The sequence below is a fragment of the Alligator mississippiensis genome, chromosome 1 (assembly GCF_030867095.1).
Source record: "Alligator mississippiensis isolate rAllMis1 chromosome 1, rAllMis1, whole genome shotgun sequence".
NCBI lineage: Eukaryota > Metazoa > Chordata > Crocodylia > Alligatoridae > Alligator > Alligator mississippiensis.
In genome coordinates, this window is record NC_081824.1 from 456,140,213 (window position 1) to 456,166,416 (window position 26,204).

A 26,204-nucleotide genomic window follows, 5' to 3' on the forward strand; every position below is an offset into this window, starting at 1 on the left:
TACAATCACAGTCTCCACTGAAAATGTATTTGACTAGAACATTCTCAGCTTACTCTAGTCTCCAGCAATTTCCAAACCTTTCATATCTACAAGTAAATCTTGTCCCATTACAGTCAATGGCAGTGTTGCCACTGGCTTCAAAATGGCTAGATAATTCTGAACACCGCCAGAAATGTAGATGCACATCCAGATTGCTCCTGGATTATCAAAAGGACAGCCTTGTCCACAGTGTTTTTGTCCCCTTCATTTCTTATTCTGTCAGGGGCTTGGCATTCAAAAAGCAGCCAAGAAGAAAATATGGTGAGGAAAAAAATCCTTTAAGGAAACATTTTCAATCCTCAAAAAAAGGTTTGATTCACATTCAATTCAAGTTTGGGATAACGATTTGGAGGTTCCTTTATCCTTAGTAAAATAGGATGATATTTTTGTGAATGTTGTTTCATAGGTTTCATAGACATTAGGGCTGGAACGGACCTCGGAAGATCATTGGGTCTAGCTCTCTGTCCAGGGGCAGGAAGTCAGCTAGGGTCAAAGGATCCCAGCATCCAAATGTTTCTTGAAAGTGTTCAAAGTAGGTGCTTGCATAGATTTGTTGAAAATCTAATTTTTTGTAAGATATTGATGAAGACATTTGACCAGCTTTACCCATCTCTCATTCTGGCACACCTTGTGCATGCACGTTCTGCAGTTATCAAAAACTCCTGCCTCTTAGTTATCAGCAGCACCGGTGGGAATTCTTCCATGCCTTTTCCCTTGTTTAGCAGTGCAATATTCCTAATCATTGCTCTAACTAGCTGTGCACATTTCATCCTTCAATTTACAGGTAGGACGGTAAAAAAATCCACTTGCCTACCTGACAAATGTAACGGCAAAAGCAGCGTTTGCTTTTTACGAGAGGAAAATCTACACAGCACAATAATTATCCTATTTAAGCAATGAAGCTTGAAGACATTCACTGCCAGTTGTCTCAGTTAAAGACACTGCTAACTTCATTGATCCAATGGCATTAGCAGGGCCTTTAAATTAAAGAAAACACCAAAAACAGAGCTGCAACTTTAATTAAGGCAATTTTGCTGTTGTAAGATCAGAATATACTTTTATGACTTGAAAATGATCTCTTATTTCAGGTCTAAGTGAAACTCCAGCGGTACTAGCTAAGATCCCTAAGTATCTGTTTCACAGTGACAGTTTAGGAGCTTGGAGAGCAATTTCACAGAGAGATATAAATCTCAGAGATCAGGATGGCTAATTTTTAGCAGATTTTTTATTTCTATCTTAAATATGAACATTGGGGAATCACTGATAAGGACAGAAATTCAGAGCTGCATTTTTTAAAGGGATGGAATACAGGCTCTTGCCTGGAGGTTCTTCTGTGACAAGGCCATTTAACTACTGTAACTTCTTATACTGTCCTATTTCCATTTCCCTTAAAGGATGGGAGGCCACTCTTAATTGAAATTGAAATCTGAGATGAGAAATGATATTCAAATGAAAGTGCATCGTTGCATACTGAGCTCCTGTTTTGGATTAATTTTTGTAATCCAGAGGCTGCGCTGAGCAAAGATTTGTCTCTCTCTGTTTTTCTTTTCTATTCACTCTGGGCAATTTCCATGTCAAGTAGTCCTATACATATACATTTTCTGCCAGATTCTGATAACTTTACTCGATACAAGGACCATTTGTCTTTTACAAATAGTTTTAGTGAAGTCAGTGGGACTGCCCATGCAAAAAGATGCTACAGTCAGTGGCAAATAAAGAGATTAGAATCTGGCCCTTACTGAGGAAAAGTTTCTGAAAGTTTCCCAAACCTGCTGAAAATTGAAACCACAGACTTTTATTAAAGACTCTGCAAAAACAAGATTTTTTTATATATATTATGAAGTGATTGAGATAGGCTCTCTGCTGCTTTGGGGCATTTAGTCAGCTAGCTTGCATAATTCAAATGCTTGGAAAGCCACAAATAATCCAAGCCCTTGCTCAGTCTGCAGAAAATAGTAAAGGAAAATACTTTGCTCCAGATAGTTCTGATACCATATGGCAAATTGCATTTTCTGCCAGTATGCAGCACATTTTAACTCCAAGGAATTTGTAATTATATTCAACTAATTAGCTCCATTTATTTTTTTACCAGGCTGTCCTTTCTGTTAAAAGGCAAGGAAATTCTCTCTCCACCCACCGTGATTATCATTTTTATTATTTGTATAATTGTTGTTAGAGGAAAAGGAATGTAAAGGCCAACTAATAAATATGCACAAAACATGTATCAAATGAGGGGAGCATGCCAAGTCCACTTTTGTCTAAATTTTCTCTCTCTGACAGATACAAATTCTTCAATTATCTCCCATCTTCTCCTTCAGGTCATCAGAGGGCTAAATACATACTTACAAATATATCACCTGCTCGGAGAGTCTGAATGTGAATGAATTTTTTAGTGGCATCCGCTCTTTCCTTCATTTCAGTGCTATCTTCCATGTCTGAAGTCAGAGCCTTTTGGGTGCAACTTGCTGTGGATTGCTGTTCAGGTGTTTTTTTCTCCCTCTGAAGCACTGGTAAGAGGTATTCTTCTTCAATAAAAGTGTCTGAGAACAGCTGAACCTTCTGACTCCCAGGTTCCCTCTGCTGAAATGAAACATAAAGTAATTCACTTGAGTTAATGGTTCTAGAATTGACCCTTGGAAAGACATTGATGTTGCCATTTCAAGATGGGAGATGGCAATATATCACTATTATGAAGCCCTGTGTGGACTGCTATGTACAAACTCTCCTGGTTTCATAAATGGAATTGTATCTCTGGAACAGCAAACAGAGCTGTGGCCGGGTGGCATTTGTACCTAAGTACAGTCTAGCACACAAGACTTGTCAATCACATAAATCCCTGTTTCCAGGATATAAAGTAAACTGTAAGGGAACCTAGAAGCATTACATTCAGATCACCCTAAACAAGGTTAGGGCACTCTAAATACCCTGGTGTGCAAGTGATCACAAGGCTTAGTTCACCAGAAAATGGGCGCACCCAATTTAATGTTAGTTATCTCTCATCAGATGAGAACTAAGTTTAGATCAGCATGGTCTAACTTGACCAAGTGAGGGTTAACCCAGCTTGCATGTGTTCATAACACAGCCCCAGGACTAGGAGAGCCCAGCCACTATCCACAGCCCCAGGGCTATGCTGGTTTTACCCCCTTCACTCTGACCAGGCTATTTTTTCCCATCCAACAACTCTCCCCCAGACTGAGCAGCCCTCTCTATGAACCCACCAGCCCCCCACCCACGACCCACCAGTCCCCCCAGACCTGCCAGCCCCCCTCCATGGACCCACACCCTTCCTCCCCCGACTTGCTTGCCTTTGCCTGCCTGCCCTTTCTCCTGGAAAGCAGTGAGCACTTGCACTCAGCTATCCTGATTAAGATTTAAACTAAGCTACTTGAACCTGACATGGGACCTGCAAACACTTGATACCCAAACCTTGGGCTGGCTGTCATCACTGGCAGGAATTGCATCCTTAGTAAGTTAAGTATTAAAAATTAGATTCTCTGTTTGGTACAGTTGTGGCAGAAAATAATCATAAGCAAGTTTCCATCCCCTTGATCATGGCAACAGCCAGTAGCAGGGTACTAGGGCTGTGCAAAGCTTTGGTCCCTGATTCAATTCGGCAGAGATTCAGCCCAATTCAGCAGCCAAATCTCGGAATCCAAATCGAATCAGTGGACCCTTTAATCTCTCCGAATTGAATCGGAGCCCTCCAAATTGATTTGGAGAGATTTGGAAAGATTCAACAATTCTGACATAGACACAGCTTTAAATGCTTTTTCTACATACCTCAAGGTACCAGGTGGCTCATCAACACTGTGATGTCAGGGCACATGGAGCGTCCCACAGGAGCATGGGGGCTCCTCAGCATGCTCAGCTGCAGACCCAAAAGTGGACCAGAAGTGGTCCACTTCTGGGTCCACTGGGGAGCATGCTAAAGCCCCCCCCCCCCCCCCCGTGCTCCCCCGGCTCAACAACTGGTGCTTCCTGGGTGTGGGGAAGGGGCACCCGGGGGCCCCCCATGGCTGATTGCTGAACCGGAAGGGCTCAGGGGGGCCCCCCAGGGTACTCCCCAGCAGACCCAGAAGTGGACCGAAAGTACTTCTGGTCCACTTCCAGGTTAGCTGCCAAGAATGTGGAGCCCCCCCCCGCACTCCTGAGGATGCCCCATCGTCCCCAGCATCGCAGCATTCATGAGCCACACCTGATACCTCGAGGTATGTAGACATTTTTTTTAAAGCTGCGTCTATGTCCAAATCACTGAATCTCCAAATCAGCATCTTCAGATTCGGTGAAATCAAATCAGGGACAGTGATCCGAATCAACGAATCAAAACACTGTCCCTGATTTGGGCTGACTCTGAATCGAACAGGGCCTGCTTCACACACCCTTACAGGGTACTTCTTTTTCCACTGCCACCCTTGATTATGTCTTAATTGTCAATAGCAATGTAGGCAGTGCTACTTCAGGTACTTCTGAAGTTGCAGAACAACTGAGAACAACTGCAGAGCAATTTTGAAACAGGGCTGTCTGACCAGATTTTGCCTGCACACCACAAGCAGTTAACTGATTGTCTGCAACTCCCACCTGGGTGCCTCTTCCCCCATGGCTCCTGCTGTTGTTGTAGCTGGGATCTCTGGGTCCTGCTCCCTCCCTGGAGGTAGGGTGGCATGGCCTGCAGGACCCAGTGGGGTTGGGCAGCCAATATTTCACCCAGCAGGGGAGTCCAGGGCACCCACAGCATGCCAGAGAGACCTAGGGGGTCACAGCTCATGTGGCATGAGGCCCATACGGCATACAGCCCCCAGCCACTCAGAAGTCAGACAACTCTGCTTTCCAATATGTGTTTGCTTATTTGGGCTGCTTTCCTTTTGCTGCTCACATTGCTTCCCTTTTACTGCTCCCTATTTGCTGCTCTGCTTGGCTCACATTGTTAAGAATGGCCTCTGATTTTTCATGATCGAGTGCCGAAAAAACCTGACACACCAAAAATTAGAAGCCAGATTCTTTTTCCTTTGGGTCCTTGTTCACACCAGCAATCTCACTGAAGTAAGTGGAATGTCTAGTGTTAAGAACTGGGAACCATGTCTTCAGATCTTTCTCTCTTTAGAAAGGCTGCCTATGATCCCTCTGAGAAAGGTCTGGAGAGAAAGATCTTGTGGTTAGAGCCTAGGCTGGGTTGTGAAGGTTTAGTTCCTGGCTTTGTTTTCTTTGACAAATTATTTAACCTCTCTGTACCTCCAGTCCCCACTTTATATTTATATATACTTCTCTGTATAACTGCAAGCTCTTGAGGGATAATTGCCTGAATATTTGTATAGTGTCTCATCTCTTAGGTCCTCAATTTTAGTTTCTGTCTCTAGACACTACAGTATTGTTAAAAAAAAAAAAACTAAAACAATTTTCAATGCACCTTAATGATCAAATACCTCCTCGGCATATACTCAACAAACTGACTCCAGTGAGCAAGGATGAGGACAGCCCAGTATTCTGCCATTACTGATTGAACCATCAACCCTCTCCACTTGACTAAAGCTCATTGAAACCAGTATGACAAAGTGCCACTAGAGGAAAATAAATAAATAAATAAGACTGAAATCTAGTGTCATAATGTACAACTAGAAAAACACAGCCTGATTTTTACACCTTCCAAATGGGTTTGCATATGTATTAATACCAATTTTCAAGTGAATCATAAGAGTTCCTGTACTTGACTCTAATCATAATCTATCCTGCCATGAGCTGTAGAGTGCTTTTGGCAGGAGTTTGTCACACAGCTTTGCCAGAAGAGAAGTGCTCTTTGGGGATAATAATACGGTTTGGATAATGGACACTGGATGTGATACGGTATGGTTACATAGCACGCTGGTTATCAAGAAGGGGAATCTGCACCTAGTTTGCTTAAACTATTAAGATAACTTCATTTGACTCATTAAAATTTCCACAAACTGGGCTAAATCATAATCCCTTTAAGGTGGGCAGCAAAACTCCCACTGGCTTTTATGGCATCTCTCTTTTTTTTTCACTCTCCTTCGCTCTTTCCCAGTTTTGCTCATCTCCCCTTTTACCCCACACTCTAGAAATGGGAGTCAAGAGTAACAGACTTTTATTTTTGCCCTGTTCCTCCAGTTAACGGGCTGTACAGACGGCTTCTCCCAAGAAAAGTAGAGGAAGCCTGGGTGACCAGACATCTGACATGAGCAAACAGAGATAGTTAGCCATGTTAGTCTGAAGTCAGGAAGAAGGCATGGCAGAGGTAAACCTTGTAGGCTAGCTGAATGAGAGATGCATAAACTTTCATGAGCAACAGCTCACTTCATCAGAGGCTATGAAAGGACATGCAGAGAGCAGGCTATCAAGCAGGAGCAATTTAAATACAAAAGACAGGGAAACTGGGAATGGTGGGCAAGGAGGGTGCATAAAGAAAGAGGGAGGACAGTACTGAGAAAGGTAGAGGGGTTTAAAGAGAACAACAAATCAATAAACCCACAGTGACATGGGGCTTGTAAGAGCTAATCCAGGTGCTGGGATAAGAATTCATAGTCCCTGTTTAGAACATACATCACACTATTCCCTTTGGGGATGATTTCTTGCTTTGCAATTTCATGTTCAAGTCAGTTTTTAAAATGCTTTTGTTTTTAAAACCCTGAGGTCAACAATGGTGTATCCTGAGAGGTAAAAGTGTTCTACCACAAACTTTTGTGTGTTGCTGGACTTGGCATCAGATGGGTGTCTGTTCATTCTGTCATATGGGGATTGCTCCATCCGTCCAAAGTACGTAGCAGAGGAGCACTGTAAGCAGGTGATGGCATATATGACATTGGTAAAGAATCAAGTGAATGAACCCTGGACGTTATAGCTAGTGTTAATTGGTCTAGTGAGAATATGGCCTGTATTGATAAGGGGACACAGCAGGTATCTGGGTCTGGTGCAAGGCCTAGTGCCTCAGTAAAAATAGGAGTTAAGTAGTCTGTTGCTGGAGAGACACATTTTGAGGTTGGGGATGCTGTCTGTGAGCCAGGACAAGTTTGTCCCTATGAGTGAGTATTATTTCTAGGTAAGTTAAGGTTGCAAAAAAAAATTATTCAGAGTTTCTTCTGCAGTTTACCATCCTGCCACACCTTGATGGGAGTTAATTGAGAAAGAAAAAAAGCACACAGGCAACTCTGTGATGTTGTTGTTCTTGGAAAAACACATCTTAACCCACTTAATGACACTGTGACCCTGAGGTCTGCTCACTCTGGGAGAGATGCAATGATTCACAGTTTCTGCAGGTGTGCTCTGCTCGCAGCACTGCCCTTATAAATTGCAAACACAAAAACCCAGAAAGAAGAGAAAAAGAGAAACTTCTCCACATTGTCTCTATCCACAGCTCGTATCTAGAGCAATTAGTTTTGTATCAACAGTTTTCGTATCAAATTTTGTAGCTTATAACAATGTCAATAGTTCTTCCCTGTTACCTTCGCTGGGGTTAACCAATCATCAGTTTCAGTCGGCGTCTCTGCTCCTTTAGCTCTCATGAAATGCCGAGCTCTGTCACTTTTGTACCTCCGCACAAAGATTATCACCGTTGCAAAATCACCACGGCTCAGGATTCTCCTTCCAGGATATTCACACTGCTCACTCATCCCCCTTTCATCCTCATCATTTCTGGTAAGTAAATTATATCAGTCTCTTGTCTTCTGGGCGCAACAGACACTCTCAGCATCAGTTGACGACATCAGAGTTTCTCGCCATTTTTTTGCCCTTGGGGTAAGTTTCTTTCCTCACTGTACTCAAGTAATAGGGAGCAAGGTCTCCCTGTTACAGTCCCCCATAGTTACCTTAAGAGGGTCATCATTTTCCAGGAGGGCTGGGAGGTCATTAATGATTTGTCCAATGTGTTCAAACTAGGGGTTGTAAGTGGAAACCAGAGGGATTCTGTTGAACTTGTTGCAGGGTTAGTATTGTAGCAAGTCAGAGTGAGGCATGAGTCTTGGCTCTATGAATTTGAGTAGCCATGGTTTTGGGATCATGTTAGAAGTGTAGGAATTCCTGCTCTAGATCCTTAAGGTATGCACCCCAGGCGGTGGGATCAGAACAGATACAGGGGTAATGCAGAGCTTGGCTGTAGATCTAGTGGTGTGTTTAGGACAAAGGCAGCTGGCATGGATGTATCTGTCATGGCTGCATGGTTTCTAGTACAATGTGGTGGTGATGTGACCACTGCAAACTTTCACTACAGTGTCTAATGAATAAATTTATCTGTAGTCTGATAGCATGGCCTCCGTTTGGATGGGTCTTCTGAGCTACAGTTTAACTTTTCAGGGTCAAAAGTCTTCCCACATGAATTTTCATACCTCAAATTTCTCCCCACTCTGGAGGGTTCTTTGAGCTGGTGTCAGGAGCCCCTTGATTTGTCCAGGATCCTTCTGTGCTACTAATGGTTTATATTCTGAGCCCTGGACTCTCCAATTCAACTCATATTCTCAGACCTTGACTGGTCCTGGAGCTAAACTGCTTCCTCCCTGCTCAGAAATCCTCCCGGTCTCTTCTTTTCTCTTGCCCACAGTGTCCTATTCATGCCTCAAGCTTCCTGTGTGTCCCCAGGAACCTTCCTCAATGTATATGCCCACTCTTCAACACCTCTCCTTCATATATAGAAATTTGTCACTACCCATATCCCTAATATCTGTAGTAAAGAGAAAATTGCATCTCCTAGTGTGCAGTCATCCTAGCCTCATGCAGACTCACTGTTCAATCAAAGCACAGTCATCATGATTAGGTTCTCACTATTGTCCCTTCAACTATGTCTTTACGGCATAATGTGATACTATGCAGAGATACCAAAATGAGCTCTAAAAGGGCTAATTTGGGTATCAAAAGTAATGTGGCTGCATTAGTTTGATGCTGTGCATAGATAATTAGCCTTTCTGAGAAAGATTACATTTACCTAGGCAAAGCAGTATGCTAACAGCTGTACTGTTTCAGGGATCCAAATTAGCTCATTAAAAGTTAGTTCAGGTGACACAATGCCATGCTCTGCAGAAACTTTCAGTACAATGGGTGCTTGCTGGAAGCACAGATGTAGAGATATTTCCATGCTACGGCAAGCTTCATAACAATAACTTCATAATATCAACCAGAAGTCATAAGCCAAGCCATACACAGACTGACTGATTCCTCACAATAGCCCATATTAATATTCACCCTGATATTTTAAGTTAGAGATTGGTTTAAGCCTGAAGCTTATAGCAATGACCTGGATGTGGGCAGTCACTCCTAGAGGCTGGGGTCCTAGCCAGGAGTCAGGAGCAAGTCAAGATCAAAAGCCAGAAAAAGACATCAGGAACTGGGATCAGACCAGTCTACAAGTTTACCAGGAGATTAGCTGTGCAGACAGCTCACTGCTGTCTGCCTTGCTAGCTTTGAAGTTGTGTCCCATTCATTTCTTGTGTCCTGTTCATTTCCACTTGGCACAGTGATTCATCACAGCATAAGGCAGGGAAGGGTGGCACCTTAGAGACTAACTGGTTCACAGAGGCATAAGCTTTCATAAGAGACAGCCTACTTCACAGCTCACTATTCTCTCAGCATATACGTTAACATTCCTTCAAAATGTCTCTAAGCCTGAAGTACTATAATTACTGGCATGCATATTGCTGTTATCCATATAAGCATCCCGTTTCTTTCGTTGGAGTTTTCAACTTTGTCCTGTGGCAGTGAGTTCCACAAGTTAAATACAGGCGTACAGAAACCCACTTATCCATGAAAATAACTGCTGATTCTAGCAAAACTTTTGACAGAAACTGCTTCCCAGGGCTGCCCACCTTCCCAGACAGCTGGCTTTCCCACCACCTAGAGAGCTGCCTCCCCTCAGGGTGCTGGAGAAGACAGATAGCTGCAGAAGACAGCTGTCTCGGGAATCAGGCACCCCAGGGATAAGTCAAATGATCTAGTTCACCTCTCTCAAAATGGACTTTCTCTGATCTTCCTCTCGTGAAAAAAAAAATAATAATTTTTTTGTTTTTTGAGATGTTTTGTCACCAAAACAATTTTCAATATTTGGAAACATTTTTAAAGAGACAGAAATTTCCTTTTCTAGTAATACATAGTTAATATACATATATGAAGATAATACACAGATAAATGTAAGCCCAGAGCATTTCACTGAATTACCTGAGACCACATAGGAAGTCAGTAGCAGGGATGGAGAAAGAACTCCAGTGTACTGTGTAACTCATACATTTCATAGACATTCGGGCTGGAAGGGACCTCGGAAAATCATTGAGTCCAGCCCCCTGCCCGATGGGCAGGAAGTCAGCTGGGGTCATAGGATCCCAGCAACATAAGCATCCAAATTTCTTTTGAATGTGTTCAATGTAGGTGTTTAAACCACCTCCGGTGGCAGGCTATTCCAGACCTTGGGGGCTCGGACAGTAAAGAAATTCTTCCTTGTGTCCAGCCTGAAACAGTTTTGCAGGAGTTTATAACCGTTCAACCTTGTCATCCCTTGGGGTGCTCTTATTAACTACTTAATCCCACCAGCTGGCAAGAAAATACTGGACCTGCAGCACATGTTACATACACTATTTTTTTAGTAACTTCAGCCGTTGCCTACTTGTATTGTCATTCTGAGTTATTATTATTGGTATTACAGTAACGACTGGAGACTCCAATCTGCTGGACACTGGATGAGCACAGAGTGAAAGACAAGCTTTGCTTAAAAAAGCTAACAGCCATACAGACAAAAAAGGATGCAGAAGGTGAAAAAAAGGTATGAAAAATAGGATTAGTTTCTGTGAGAAAATTAGATTTTTCAGCAGAAATCAAACTACTGGAACAATTTGTACCAAGTCCCCCAAAACCTAAAATCCTTGTGTCATCTTGAGGAAGCATGATCTGACAGGAAAGCCAAAGCCAGAGATAAGAATGAATCTACATGGCTAACAAACCTCAGCTTTGGCTAGCAAACATATGGCATGGTGGCAGTGTTTCCAAAACAAAATGTTTCAGTGTATTGCCAAAGTATTCCAGGTTTTATCCTTGCATTATTTTTTAGGTTTGATTTTGTTTGTTTTTTCCCTTTGAGTAAAAAATACATTTTTCCACAGCCAGCATATGAAAATCAAGTTTAGCCAACAACACAGTTTTGAATATAAAGCTTGTTCAATACAAATCTATTAAGCATCCTAAATTAACATCCTTTATTATACAGATGAGAAACTAAGGCACACTGGAATGAAGAGACTTGATTAATATTCAGTAAGAAGTCTGAGGGAGAATCGGAAATTGTACCTGATCTCTTGATGTCCACAAGATGATTTTAATCATAAGACCATCCTTCTTCTTGTGCACTCATGGAAACTCAACAGGAGTTTTATTAAAATGCATAGCCTATTGTGTGCAGAGTTCAATATTTTTTGCTCTATTATGTACGTGAAATCCTGCAACAAGACTGGTGAAGCAATGCTTGTAGCTTACTGAGAAGTGTGCTCATGAATAAGAAAGGATGTGCTTGGCTGTCTCTCTAGGATTGTTAGCTAAAAATGATTGCTTCTCTTTAACTGAAAAGTAGTAATGCTACAACCCAGTGTGGCCTACTTCCAGCCACAATTAACATTTTTTGTATTAAGTTTTCAGTGCTAGTTGTTAGGGCATATGTTTAAAGTTGCAAATTACAAATATCATTAATTTTCAAGTTAATGTGTTCAACCTTTTCTCCATGGTGTGTGTTTAAATAAAATTAGGGAAATGTGATACTGTACCTTAGTCAAGGCTTCATTTGAATATCCTTCATTACTAGCAGGCTCATAGTAGAGTCGGGCTGTAATTGATAAGAATGCTGATTACAAATAACAAACACTGTGAATTCCATATGTCTATCATTATCAAGTCTTTACATGTAGAATGTAAGTCTAATTTGTGGTAGTATGTATATTAGTGTGTGTACACACAGTTTGTTTTTCTCAACATGCATGTGTATGCATGAACATACACATGCTATATGTATATACACATACATCAGTGCTTCCAAAGCAATGGTCGGGAGATTTTCCAATTAAAGGGAAAAAAATCTCAGACCATATTCTATTCTACCTATAAGGTATATAAGTGGATGCTCCTGACAGATGTTCAGTTAAAGCACAATGGGATCTGATCAATGACCCCAACCATCGTGGCTTCTGCTATGCTGCAGGTACATGGCAGGAAACACAACTGCAGGTTTGGGGATCAGATTCCAATGGCACCCTATTGCTGGTGCAGGAAAAACCCAGCATTACAATTCTGTGTTGCCTTTGCATTGGCAATTAGCTGGTGCACCTGGCTTGGAGCAGGTTTGGGAGCCCTTTGCTACAGTTCACTCTCAAGAAAGGGAGTGCCAATTGGCTGACAGGTACTCCTGGCCTCAGGTGCACCAAATAGCTGGTCAGCACTGGCCTCTCATTCCATTTAAGGCACAATGGGAATTAGCTGAAAAGTTACGACATATTTTGTGTAACAGTTTTGTGGTTTATTCCCTGGTTTATTGCACCATTAATTACATGATTATGTGGCCGTGTCTCACAGAGCACTGAGGTGCCCTGCTCCTGAAGAGGGGAAACTGCTAAGGAGGGAGCCCTAGCAGTGACTAAGGAGCCCAGCTGTGGGTTGCCGGAGCAACCAGGGAAGGTCAGCTGACCAGAAGGGGCAGGGCCTGGCTCCCTTATAAACCCTAGGGGCTGGGGCCAGAGTCAGTTCCCTGCCAGTGGCCCAAAGGGAAGGAACTCTCTCAGGGAAGAAGGGTGAGGACTGACTACAGGAGCAGTGTTTTGACACTGCTGAGGGAAGGAGTGTTCCCCGGTAGGCTGGACTGATGTTTTAGCCAGGTGGCTTCAATTTATGTTATAGCTCAGGGGCTTGTGTTTTGTTGTTACAAAACCGGTGGTTTGGGTGAGGCTATTAGGGATTGGAGGAGGCCTCATAGGGGACTCACTGCCAAGTGGGGACTCCAGTGCCAGTGAGGGCACAGCGTTTGGGGGTGCATAGACCCCAGCCCTAGAGAAAGACAGTTGAGAATCCCCAGTGTAGGCACAGAGCCCCAGGAGAGGGCTACATTATTGAGAAGCCCCAGTGTGGGCACAGAGAGCCCCAGAGAGGGGGTAGCCTTACTGGGAAGCCCAAGTTGGGCATGGTGAGCCCCAGATAGGAGGCAGCATTATTAAGGAGACCCAGTGTGGGCACAGAGAGCCCCAGGAGAGGGTAGCGTTCATTATTGAGAAGCCCCAGTGTGGGCAAGGAGAGCCCTGAGAGAAGGCAGCATTATTGGGAAGCCCCAGTGCGGGCGTGATGAGCCCCAGGAGAGGGCGTAGCATCACAGAGATGGCCTCAAAGAGGGGGCAGCATTGTAGGTAAGGCCCTGGAGAAGAGGGTGCAGAGTGAGATGGGGCCAGGGAGAACCCTAGCACCGGAGGGACCGTGCATCTAAGGAAGGAAGGCCCAGAGAGAACAGGAAGGGGCCAGATAGTGACAGACCTGAGTCAACGACTGTTCCATCAGCGAGGTGTGGACTGCGGTGTAGGGGAGGAAACGGAGCCGCAGATAGCGCCCCCTAGCAGTGGGGCAGTACAAGGGCAGCCTCCCGCTAATTAACACTGATTAATCAATTATCAACAAGGCATGGCAGGCAAGTAGGTGGGCAGTTGCCCCAGGATCAGGTGTGTGGGCCACATTAAGGTCAGCCCAGAGTGGATATCTTTTACACCATGTTAGTACTGAAGTTGTGATTACATTCACTTAGACACTTAAAAGGTGGAACAGAGCTTGGTCCCTCCCTTTTTGTAAATGCAGACAGAAGCCAAGCCTTGTAAAATAATAGTTAACATTATTTTGCATTTATATGATGCTTTACGTGTATGAAGTGCTTTACATCCAGTAATTGATTCTCTATTAGTTTCCTTTGTATCACCCTGCTTTTACTGAAAAAGAAAACTGGATAGCCTATTTCCACATACAAACTAATAGCTAAAATACTTTATTCCAAGAATAATCAACAAGACCATTCTGCCCAGGTGGATGCCAAGTGCTGCCTTCAGGATGTGTTCGCTCTCTCTTCAACCCATTTTCTGCACCCCAGGTATAGGTACTAGAGCTGGGCAGAGAAACACAGTTCAATTCCATGGTGGATTTTTGGATTTCATAGCTCATTTTGACTCACAAAAAAACCCTAATCGTTTCCAAATTCTCAGTGAAAAGGAATGGGATGCTGGCTCTGGACCTATCCATATGGTAGGCTGCCCTAGTGCTGAGGGCCTTGGCTACTAAGAAGCCAGGAGCTGGGAAGCCTCCAGTTGCCCAGTAGTTTGCTAGGCAAGCTGCTAAGGAACAAAGAAAGACAGCAGGCAGGAAAACAGGCAGGTTTAAAAAAATCTGAGCAGAGTCTTCTCAGATCAGCACTGAAACCTTCTTCCTTGATTATGACAAATTGAGGCATTCCCACCAAAAACATTTCTTCAACTCTCTAGTCCTTGTCCAGTGACAGTTCTGAATCATGCTGCTTCCTTGAGGAATTTGGTTTAATGGGGCTGATTGGTTAAGATTTGGTGTAAGCCATAGGAACCTAGGACTGGATGGGGCTCCAAAGGCCATCAAGTCCAATCCTCTGCCTTGTAAGTAGTCATGTACTGAAGGCCTCCCTAAAATTGCAATTGAAAGCAAAGTCACCACTTCAAACCCTCACACACAATTAGAAAACATAAAACCAGAAGCACCAAGAACATCCAACAACAAAGTGCTAGATAAGTGTGTATGAGACTAGGACACTGCCAATGTCCTGCCAACGTTGGTCACTGTTTGCAAATATAGACTTTTGCATACTAACCACGCAGGTTGCTATACCAAGAATACCCTACCCTATCATACCCTTTTCCCCACAAACTTACATAGTTCAATCCTAAAGCAACTCAGGTTTTATCCCTATTATTTGCCTTGGCAAGCCATTCCAAAGCTTTACCTATTTAGTAAGTAGAAATATTCTACTTTCCAATCTGCTGTTTTCATAACCAGTCAGTAGCCATTTTCTCTTGTGCTGGTCACGTTTGTCAACCTAAAAACTCTTTTCCTCCCATTGACTTTAATTGATTTCTTTTGACTTATGCTGGTGTGAAACTAGAAATAGGCTCAATATTTTTCAGGGTATAGTGATTGAAACAAACCATGAAAACAATGTAGTGGAAGGACTGTGAAATAAGGGAGGAAAGAGGTGCACAGATTCGAGGAGACTAGTCACAAAGGGCTCATAGGTGTGTACAAAGAAAGGACATCTCTGATGAATCCTGAAGCTAAATGGAATTTATAAGATTGTATTGGAGAATGAGTGGACTAGGAATGCAATTGTTACTGTTTAAGAGGAAAAAAAAAATAAAGCTTCCAATAAAATGAAGACTTACAGTATCTGAAAGACTTTAATGATAACCGAGGTTTCAAAGGTGTCACTGCCTTCAAGACCCGCAGCCTCCCCTGAAAGAAAGAATTGTTTTCAGCTCTGTGTAATTGCAGGATGTCTTCCCACTCCCGAGTGAAGGTGATTATCTCTAAACATAGAACAAGTTGACTATCCCTAGACAAATAATAAGACATTATCTTTCTCTTCCAGGCAGCTAATTAAACAGGTTTGGTCTGTACCAATGTGTGTACTGTAATTTCTACATTATTATAGCTACAAAAATTAGTGTCAGGGACTGAAAAGCAACAGGAATAACGAATACATTGTTGAAACATAATGAGGTAATTACTACCTAAATACCTAGAAAAATGTATTATGTTTGCATTGTGAGACTCTCAGTTACAGATTACCTATTTCTCTCACAGATGTTTATCATCTTCTGTCTGTCTCTCTTTCTGGCTTGCTATTTCTCCCTGTCATCATACAATGCTTTCCACGCCATACCTTTCATCACGTTGAAAAAAGGGGGCCAGCAGGTGCTTCTCATAGAGCCCAAAAATGCTACAGCCTTGACATGTTTTCACAGGCCAACTCAAAGAGGGAATGTGAAATCCGATGTAAATGGAAAATTTGAACAGACCAGTTCTTCCATCACCCGTAAGGAATCAGTACTCAGAAAGCTAGATTCTTCCCCCGTGCTTTCAGTGTACACTGGGCATCAAAGAATCAGAAGATGAAGAATGTACAAATACAACACCCACAGAGCCTCATGTATGATATATGATACCAGGACTGAGCAGTAATATCAGAGACCAGATCATCCATCCATACATACACATCCATCACAAGGCAGAATGGCCCTTTAAGGGAATTAAGCATAACCACAGCCTGTGACTAATTACCTGCCTTTCAGGGGATGGGTCAAGGCCAGATATACTGGTAGATGGCTAACCATTTGTTTCCTGGGGCCCTTCCAAATGAAAATATTTTCATTTAATCTCACAGATGTTGTACAAGATATAGCAAGCCACAATCATTTGTATGACACTTGCTTCGTTATCAACCAGCTAGTTGTGTAGTTTCAGTCTGAGCCTACTAAAGTACACATTACATTACCACCTGCAATTGCTAAATGTGTAGATGAATTTTCTCTTCAGGCCTGTAAGCTCAGAGTATGGTTTTAAGAGCAGTAGAACTTGGGCCACCAGAATAACAGTGGGCACCAACACCCCCATTAATATTATTCGGAGGGAATAAGGTTTGAGGTTGTCCAAGAATATAAACAGTAAATCCTGTCAGCTCCCTGACATCATATATTTTACCTGAGCTCCCCACTCCAAGAACCTGACCTTTTGGTCCTACAGAACCAGAGGGTAGTAGTCTTTATGGATGATGGATTTGCTTTGCTCATTTAGGTGAGCAAGCAATGGGTTAAAGTGTCTCAGCAAAACCATAGTGCAATTTGGAAATCCCGTTCTCTAAAAAACAGCTGTTATTTCAGGAATATTTCATGCCACTTGAAGAACTACATTGCAGACTGAGAACCCAAGAGATCACTTGCCAACATCAAGATGGTAAGCCACAGTTCCCAAAAGGTCACAGCAACTCAGAGGTTGCTGCATTGGTACAGATTCCCTCGATCAGGTGCTTTGGTGCTGGAAGGCTGTGACAGGTTCCTGGCACAGCTCCGTAGAGGTTTGCTTTCCTGCTCCTTGTTGGAGTTGCACTTGGGCATCTCAGGCCTGCAAAATCAGACACTCCCACTACAATGTAGGATCTTGCTCCATAAACACCAGTATTCAAACTGTGATTGCTATTATGAAAGCAATCATCACGTTTGCTAATCTAGCACAAATGCATTATTGTTATCCTCCAAGGTCAACAACCATTCTCACTCTGAAATACCCAAAGGTCTGTAAAGCATCTTTCAGAGTTGGTGACCAAAAGCATTAACAGCTTTTAGCGGATCCATGACTTGGCCAACTTACATAGCCAGGGAGGTTGTGAGGAGCCTGAAGATCTGGGAAATGTCAGCAATATGTGATGCCAACCAGGCATACTCCTCCCTAGTTCTGTAGGCACCGGGTCCAAGAAGGAAGGAAAAGCTGTCGCTACCATCCAGGACAAGCCATATGTGACATAGAAAGACTCTAGTCTGTGAAGTATGAGGAAATCTGAGGTGTGCTCTCAGAAAACCTATGGCCAAACATAGATCAAAAATGATCTATGAACCAGAAGGAGCACACCCCCCTTGCCCAATAGCTGAATGGGCAATATTCGCCTTGAACTTGACAGAGAAGGGTTGAAACGCTTACATTCCTTGATTTAATCTCCGACTTAATTCTAGGTTTCTGATCAGTCATAAGCATGCTGTGCTCATGGGTTGTTCTGAAATGCCTGTCTCTCAATGCCTTCTGCTGGAGTCATCCCTTCCCTCCCCGCAAAGAAAGGCATCGTAAGTGCCTGAGCTTGTATTGATACCAAATGGAAACAATTTAAAATCAAATAATAAATTGGACAGGGGAGGAAAATAATTTTCCAATCATTTCTGCTCTATGTGGAAATCATGGAAACCGTACTTAATCCAGTGCAGAATGCACCTCCTTGCAATTTATGCATCCAAATGCAAAATGTTTCCCTTTGTATTTAGACGTATCCAGTTACCAGAGTCTAAGCTACATTATACCGTTCAAAGCCCTCCCTCCTCTTCTCAGCTTTAACCTGGTGTTTATCTCCCTTATTCAAGTAATCACAATTGTCAAGGATAATGCACTCATGTGGACAGCAGTGGGAGCAGGCTTCTGTCCTCTGTTGTGTGCCTGAGTAATTTTCTACTGTGGTGTACACAAACCATCAGTGTTTCTGGCTTCACTGGTTGGAAAACTCATTTTGGAAAACGTTTTCTATTTTTCTCCTGTTCCTGAGTTCTTTTCACATTCAAATCCTACATTAAACTTCCTTTCTCCTTTCCTTTCTGCTCTCTGACTCTTGCCCCCAAATGTCTTCCATTTGTATCTCATCCCTATGCTCATAGCTATTTAATTTAGTTATTGATTGTTCACAGGAAACAGAATCTTTGGGCTTAATTGATGTCATTATGTATTTGATACTGACAAATTCTTTTATGAAATGCAATAACATGGGTTTTCTCTTTTTATAAAGACTTCACGGTAAAAATGACAGCTAAGTTTTAATGTATCCATAGGATCTATAGAATTTCATTCCCAGGCCTTTCTGTGCCTGATGTGCACTGCAGTGAAGCTTATTTTCAAAATCTGCTTGCCAGATTCAAGTGCTCTTCAGCCTCTCATGTTCCCCTCAAATGTTCAAGGATTGTGTCAGGGCACAAAACTATCAGTGGGTTTAAAGAGCCATATGGCAACAATGTGGCAATCCTGTAATAAAAGAAAGGATAGGTCCAAGGGAGATGGCACTTGCTCTGTTCGGCAAGCTGCCCACGCAAAACCATTCTTGGTTGGCACCACTGGCCCAAAGGAACTGGCATGCCACATTGTGTGTCGGCACCATGCCATCCTAACAGATGGCATGAGTGTAGGCAGCCAAGAGACCATATATGAACATCCAGTGTGCTTTCTAAGAGCATAGTTCACAGCCAAAAATCTTTCATTAGTTATCTGCTTTGTGTTTCCATGAGTGTTATCAGGGAGAAAAAGCAAACCTGGGAGGTGAACCTGGTGAGGACTAGGAGCCTTTAATGGCATAATCTAAGTCAGCGGTTCCCAACATGGTACCCGTGGCACCATGGCACCCTGCAAGGTTTATTCAGGTGCCTGTGCACATTTTCACACTCAGTAAAAATCATTATTCCAACAAAAAAATGCTGTCCTATTGGCACCCGTTGATTTTTCTTTTAAGTTTAAATGTAACCTTGGGCATATAAATGTTGGGATCCCCTGATCTAAGTTATAGTGACACTGGCAATAATACAACTGAAACCAATGACTAAAGCTCAAGAAACTCTTTATATTATTGGTATTGAACCCCAGAATTTGGTAGCCAGTGTTATTGTCATAAACTAGGATGCATGTGCTTCATTTCCCTCTGATGTACTGGAACAGGGCTGGCCTTATGGAAAATGGCACCCTGGGCAAACTTGTATTTTGGCACCCCTGCAAATCAGTGGTGCTGCTGCAGGCAGAGACAAGGGACATAGTCCAGTGGGGAAGCAGAGCAACATGGTATGCCAGGCAGGTGGGCAGGAAGGCAGGCTGGACTGGAGCAGGTACCACCCCATTCACACATGCCCAGCCTGGCTCCTCCTGAGCAGCTGCTAGAGGCAAGGGGCAGGCTAGGATGGGCACTGCTCCTCCTGCCTGGGTCAGGATCAGCCTGGGTGGCACAGGGCAGGGGCTGTTCACGTGTGTGTGTGTGTGTGTGTGTGTGTGTGTGTGTGTGCGCGCACATGCGTGCATGCATGCAACCCCTGACAATGGCACCCTGTGCAGTCACCGAAGTCACCCACCTGTAAGGCTGCCTCTGTACTGGAAGCAGACCATTCGACAGTATTGTAGGCCCTATGCTACAAAGCAAACCACTTCCCTTCAGCTCAAGTAAAAGGAGTAACTGCTTATTTCTCTATCAATCTCTTTCTCTGTTTTTGCCTCAAGGACCTAACCACTTTAACTACAGCCTTCTATCTCCTCATTCCACCTTGTTGCATCTTTGTCTAACCCTTTCAAATTAGTTGTTGCCTTGGTCCATCTTGAGATCTGATACTCTCCACTTCAGCTTCCAAAATCTGCCTCCTGTGCCTTCTCTCATCAGTTCTTGCAATAGGCCCTCACCGTTTCTTTGTCTGTACTTTTATCCTGCTCAAGACATCAGGTTTTTTGTAAAAGTTCAAAAGCTCTTGGAGTAGGAAAGTATTTAATCCCTCTAGTTTGCCATAAACTTGCAAACAGCCACAGTGAGCTAGGCAGGGGTGAATACCTCTTAGATATCATCATAACATAAAACAACAATAGTAATAATGCAGCATTTTAAATTAACATTCTTCCCAGGCTGATTCAGAAGGCACTCACTAGTTGTTAAAAATGGTATTTAAACATTTTCAACATATCAAACATACACTTGATTAAATGCTTCCTGACAAATAAATTCAATCCCTTATTTTGGCTCTTCAGTGATTTTTTAAAACTAATCCTGAAAACAAGGTAGCCATTTGTGGCATAAAAACTCAACGGGGCATTGAGTGTCTTGGTTCTAATTCAGCAAAGTGCTTCTTAAAGGTATATTTAATTTTAAACATGTAAGATAATCCTATTGGCTCTGTATCTATAGCTGAGCTGAATGTCTGGAAGGATCAAGCCTCTTGAAGGGGAAAATTATTCTTCCAATTCATGTGGTTTCATAAGAAAGTAAATCTTATATCTATTAAATTGTTGGTACATAACCTCTCTGCGATAGTTCTAAGCACAGCAGGGCATCCAAAGCTGCTGCTCTACCTGGCTTGTAATACACAGTGTCAAAATCTAGAGAAGCCCAGTGGAGAACTGTGTTTCCAAAATTAAGGCCTTGATTCAGCAAATAATTTCAAGCAAAGGTGTAACTAGGGATCTCAGCACCTGAGGCAGCAACAATGCACATGGCAGCAGACAGTGCTGGTGCCAGTGGTGCAGCCAATTGGCTGTGGTGGCAACTGGTATTTTTCTGCCCCGTTCCCCTAAGTCAGTACCTGAGGCTGCTGCCCGGGTCACCCCATCTTAGTTATGCTACCAATTTAAGCATGTGCTTCAGTTCAGGCAATATGTTCGAGTAAATAAGAGAAGTCATGTCATTCCAATTAGCCAGGTGCTAAAGGGTTGCTGACTTGGGGTCCCAATGCATATGGATGGTATCCTGGTCAATAGACCTATCTTAAAGATGCTAAAAACCTGGATTCGTACCAGGTTTAGAAAATGGTATGAATCAGAAAAGGCAGAAAATATTGCAGAGGGGGGAAAAAAAGAAATATAAATAAGAGGAAGGAGTTTGGTGCTGACTGATACAGAACTGATTTAAGCAGGATTACAGTTAACAAGCCTTTGAGGTAGGGTGTTCCGTTGTGCATTCATGCCTGAAATTCTCACTTTGTGTCATTTTCGATAATATATAGCAATGCCAGAAACATGATTGCTCTTTTGATTCTATTTTGTCCTCTCTGTGGCTACCAATATGACATGGAAATTGTGCTCAGAATGCTTTTACTTTTTGCATGTGACAAGACAGAAGGTTGAAAATACCTGGGTCTTAGTAGCTAACATTGTTATGAGCAATTTTTGAAGAGGCTTTTCACTAATTATTAAAAACAATAAATATATTTAATGCCCAGAACATTTCCTAACTTTATGCTGGATTGAATTTTTTCTCTAAGTATTTATAATTATGTACTTGGTATGAGTTGTGGTTACTATTCCTGTATCACATAACAAAATGCTCACAATTAAACAAAAGAAAACTAGAGGGTGTTTTTAAACCTTGGAGTGTCATGGTGTTTTATAATTTCCCTCAGATACATTGGGTGTTGGCTGCAGCCAAGGCTGGGGACTTTGGGGTGTGCCAATGCTCCTGCTGGGAACAAAGCCAGAGTTTCCCAGCTAGAAGGTCTTGCATTTCCACTCAGGGTCAGATTGATCACCATATTTGGGGTCAGGAAGGAATTTTACTCCATAGCATGGCCTATGCCTTCCTCTGTCATAGGGAGCATGCCCCTCTACCTATGATCTCTTGAGAACATACAGGCAGTCCTCAACTTAAGACATTTTGAGTTACAATGAATGGCACTTGCAATGTTTATAAATTGCCACCCTGTTTCAACTTTCCGATGTCAGTTTTGACTTTACAACGCTTGATCCAACATGACACCATGCCAGTGAACAAGTTTGCTGCATCTCCCTGAAGAACATCTGTCCAAACTTCCTTGAACACTTTCTTTAAGAAAGCGGACAGGGCTCCAGAAAAACCTGCAGCCAGGACTCCTGAGAAAATTCCAGCCAAGAACTCTTCAAAAAGTCCAGTAAAGTCACCTCAAAGAAGTCCTTTCAAATCAATATGATTGCTATTTACAATATAAATACATTAATGTAGTTATATTACTCATCTATAATTGATTGAGTACAAAACTCTGGGTTATATTTGGTGAAAACAGGGTATCAGGCCTTGGTTTAGAAACCAATCCCCCATTTATAACATTGTTCCTATGGGAAAATTGGTTCCAAGTTACGACGTTTCAACTTAAGACATGGTTTTCAGGATCCAGTTGTGACATAAGTCTGAAGACTGCCTGCATTGACAATATTTTATAGAAGCAGAACACTGGCACTGTAATTCCCCTGCTTTACCAGTGGCAGGTTATGGTGTTAGGACTGTGTTGTGTCAGGGTTGGTGGTAGTCTTATGCTGAGTTTCGATTATGGATTATATAGGATGGTTTGTATAAGGATGAACCTGGCTCAGGCAGTTGGTTGGATTAAGTGACCTCTGGAGGTGCCTTCCAGCCCTAGTGATTCTAGGATAGAGAGCCCAAAAGGACAATCAATACACAACTTATCTGTGGCATGTTAAAAAAAAAATTATCATGCCATAATGGCAAAACATACCCCCGTTCCATCTCTAGTTGACCAGAACATGATGCCTGTTCGTGAGCAACAGTTTTGGCCATCTTCATGACCTGCGGGATATATCATTGTAATTCATTATATCTAAGAAGAAAGCCACCCACTAGAAAAAGCCCCAACTGGTATGAAACACAGCAGTCCCTCAGTTTAATAGTACCAGCTCCCATGAATACATCACCTCAGTGGTCTACTTTCTGAAATAACTTCCTACTTCAAGCTCTATCTAGATGAAGTTAATAAGTCATCACCTCTTCCTTCCACAGCCATATCCTCTCTGTTGCAACTATTATGTTGCAAAAGAATAGAAATATGATGACAAAAGACTAGAACTAGTCAAATTTTCTCCCGGAATTTCTTCCCATTGGACAATAACATTCAATCAAAATCAGAACAGTCTGCATGAATGTGACAATTTCAACAATCTTGCTTTTAAAAAAAATGACATAAAGCATTCCAACAATGTCAAAACATTTTGTTTTGACAGTTCCAAAAAGCAACATTTTTCTTCCAAGTTAGTTTTATAATTTCCTTTATATTTTTTAAAAAAGAACATCTTTCAGAATAAAAATCAAAACCAAGATTTAATTTCCATAGAAATGGGGTATTTCAATTATCCCCCCAAAAATTATTTCAACGTTTTTTGAAGAATGTTTAAGTTTAATTTCTTTATCATTTAGAACAGATTATTATTCTGCTATGAGACAATTTCCCAGCAAATAAAACTCCCAGCTCTCAGCCAGCTTTACTCATGAGTACGTACAATGTTAGACTTTCACAGGACCTGCAACTAGATTATGAAATAAATTACTAAAAGAGAAACACCAGAACACTGTCTCCTGGACCCTTCCCCTGAGACCTGCCTGCTGCCAGGGTGGGCTCTGCCACCACAGCCCGGGTGGAGACAATGTCCCCCCTGCCCCAGCAGCAGGGAGCTCCCAGCCCCCACTCTGTGATCATGGAGCTGGGACTGGAAGATAAGAATTTCCCAGCCCCCACTCCCCAATCACAGAGACAGGGCTGGGAAGTAAGATTCCCTCAGCCCCTACTCTGTGATCATAATCACAGAATAGAGGCTGGGAGCTCCCTGCTGCTGGGGCAGCGGGGCATTGTCCCTACCCAGGCTCCGGTGGTGGAGCTCACCCTGGCAGCAGGCTGCTCTAGAGGAAAGGGAGCAATCTCCTGCCCCCTGCTGCCCAGCTGATCAGGAGCACATTTGCTCCCAGTTAGCTGTCTACACATGCTGCACTGTGCAGTAATTACTCCTGAGTAAATTTTCTACTTGTATTTACAGGTAGCAAATTTACTCTGGGTTAGAGCAAATTACTGTGCAGTAAGCATCAGCACGTGTACAGGGTGATGCTTACTGCACAGTAATTTACTCTAATCTCAGTTAAAGCATCTCGTGTAGATGAGCCGTGCAATTGCAAACCTACTCTGACATTAATTTGTCCCCAGGATGGATAGTGATGATTGCTAAATGTTAGCACAGCATTTTGGAAATGCAAGTATATTCAATTATTAATATTGTGGTGGGTATCATCACATGACACTATTAAACACAGGCTTCAAAGATTTTTTTGAGTGTAGAAGGATGTGTTCACTGTTGGGAAGTTTATAACTGTGGTGGACTTTTGTTCTGTAAAAAGGAAATCCTTTTGGAGAGAGAGCTGGTTAAGCAATAGGAGAGTTTCTCTGCTGTGGGCTCTGATAAGAGTTAATTCTTGAGAATGATTTGATCCTTAGGTTGCAGGTGCTGCTACTTCATTTGTTTCCTTTAAGTTCCTCCTTAAAATTTGTTTTTCCCATGGTTCCTATAAGAACATAATAATGATTAGCATCCTGATGTGCTATGAGTACTGCATATTCTGCTGACCAATATTGCTTCATTGTTTCTTTGTTTCTTTGTGATCTATTGTCTCTCTAGAAGGCTGTTCCAATACAGACCAAAAATGCAACTTTTTAAAATCTTCAGAAAAACCATGATAAACCCCCAAGGTCTTCAGAAAAACCATGGATAAACCCCAAGGTAGGGCTTTTGCCAGGGATTTGGAAGAAACATCCATTCATACCATGCCCAAACAACAAACAGGAATAGACTCCTTCTTTCCATTGATGACCAACAGGATTGACTTGAGTGGGGACAGTTTTTTTGCAGAATCATATCTCTTTAGGCCCTAGCACATGTTGAGGGAGGAATGTCTCATTATCTCTGGAAGATATTACCATAAATCCACCCTGGACCCTGGCAACCTTCACGATGGAAGTTCATCAAAACTGATACTGTGAAAAGTCTACGTTTCTGCAAATCATCATCCAATTAAAAAAAATACAAAAAAATTCTGACCTATTCTACAGAGAAGCAATGCTGGTATCAAAATGGGACATTAGTGTTGGAAGAAGAAACATCATCATCATCATCATCACCTGCAACACAGTTGCATGACATGGTCAAGTATCTGCCAGAATTTTTCAGTATCATTTGGAGTAAGACAAAGTACTGAAACTTGTAACTTCTTTTGTGAGATTTATCAAAAAGATATTGGCATAGTTTGTTAAAAAATCCTACCAAAATAGAAACTCCAAAGACAGAATCTAGGAAGCTTCTTCTCACATGTAAGTTTAAAGAGATGGTTACAAAGACTATGCCATGCCATAATTTCCAGACTCTATTTGAGCCTTCTGAACATACCCAGGCTTTCAATTTAACAGCTTGGGTATATTGGACCCTGGATATTATTTGGCAAGTTTCTCAGCTTGTATCTATCAGCCTAAATTCACTGCCTTTAGTGGAAGTATTCCAATTTGCACCAGCTGAGGTTCTGGCAATTTGTTTTCAGTACTGGGATGAAAAGCTTCCCAGGCTAGCAAGGAAGAAATATGGATGCATCATCTCAAGATTTTGTTTTTAACTTTCTGTGGTTGCTTCTTTCCTGTTACCAACTTTGTCTAAAACCCTTTTTCCTATTTCTTAGTAGCTGTTGGATTAATGTTGGTTTCATTCCTCACTGTCACTGCTAGTCTTGTGCAGACAGACAGATAGGCATAAATATATGCATGCATGTTTCCCTATGTTGTGGTTTATTACTTCCAGATGTCTCCAACTTTCAAGGAATCCTTTGTTGCCTAGTCCATCAAGTTCTGCAAACTTGTTGCTAA

The 26,204-nt window shown here is 42.3% G+C and overlaps 1 protein-coding gene across 2 annotated transcripts in view; it reads right to left on the bottom strand.

Annotated features, from left to right (window-relative positions):
- The window catches only part of LOC102568455 (uncharacterized), a 58,244-nt gene extending 40,275 nt beyond the window's left edge, over positions 1 to 17,969 (bottom strand). Inside the window, exons 1-4 of one of the 2 annotated variants that reach the window (XR_009461962.1) lie at positions 17,422 to 17,969; positions 15,438 to 15,507; positions 11,778 to 11,836; positions 2,386 to 2,619 (exon numbers count right to left, since the gene is read on the bottom strand). Coding sequence is in view for 1 of the 2 variants with exons in the window: in XM_019496395.2 (XP_019351940.2) it covers positions 2,386 to 2,619; positions 11,778 to 11,836; positions 15,438 to 15,627 (483 nt within the window). In the remaining variant the exon portion in view is untranslated. Of the gene's footprint in view, positions 1 to 2,385; positions 2,620 to 11,777; positions 11,837 to 15,437; positions 15,799 to 17,421 lie in introns of those variants that run through there. The other variant, XM_019496395.2, reaches the window with a different exon arrangement.
- Positions 17,970 to 26,204: the final 8,235 nt, after the last annotated feature.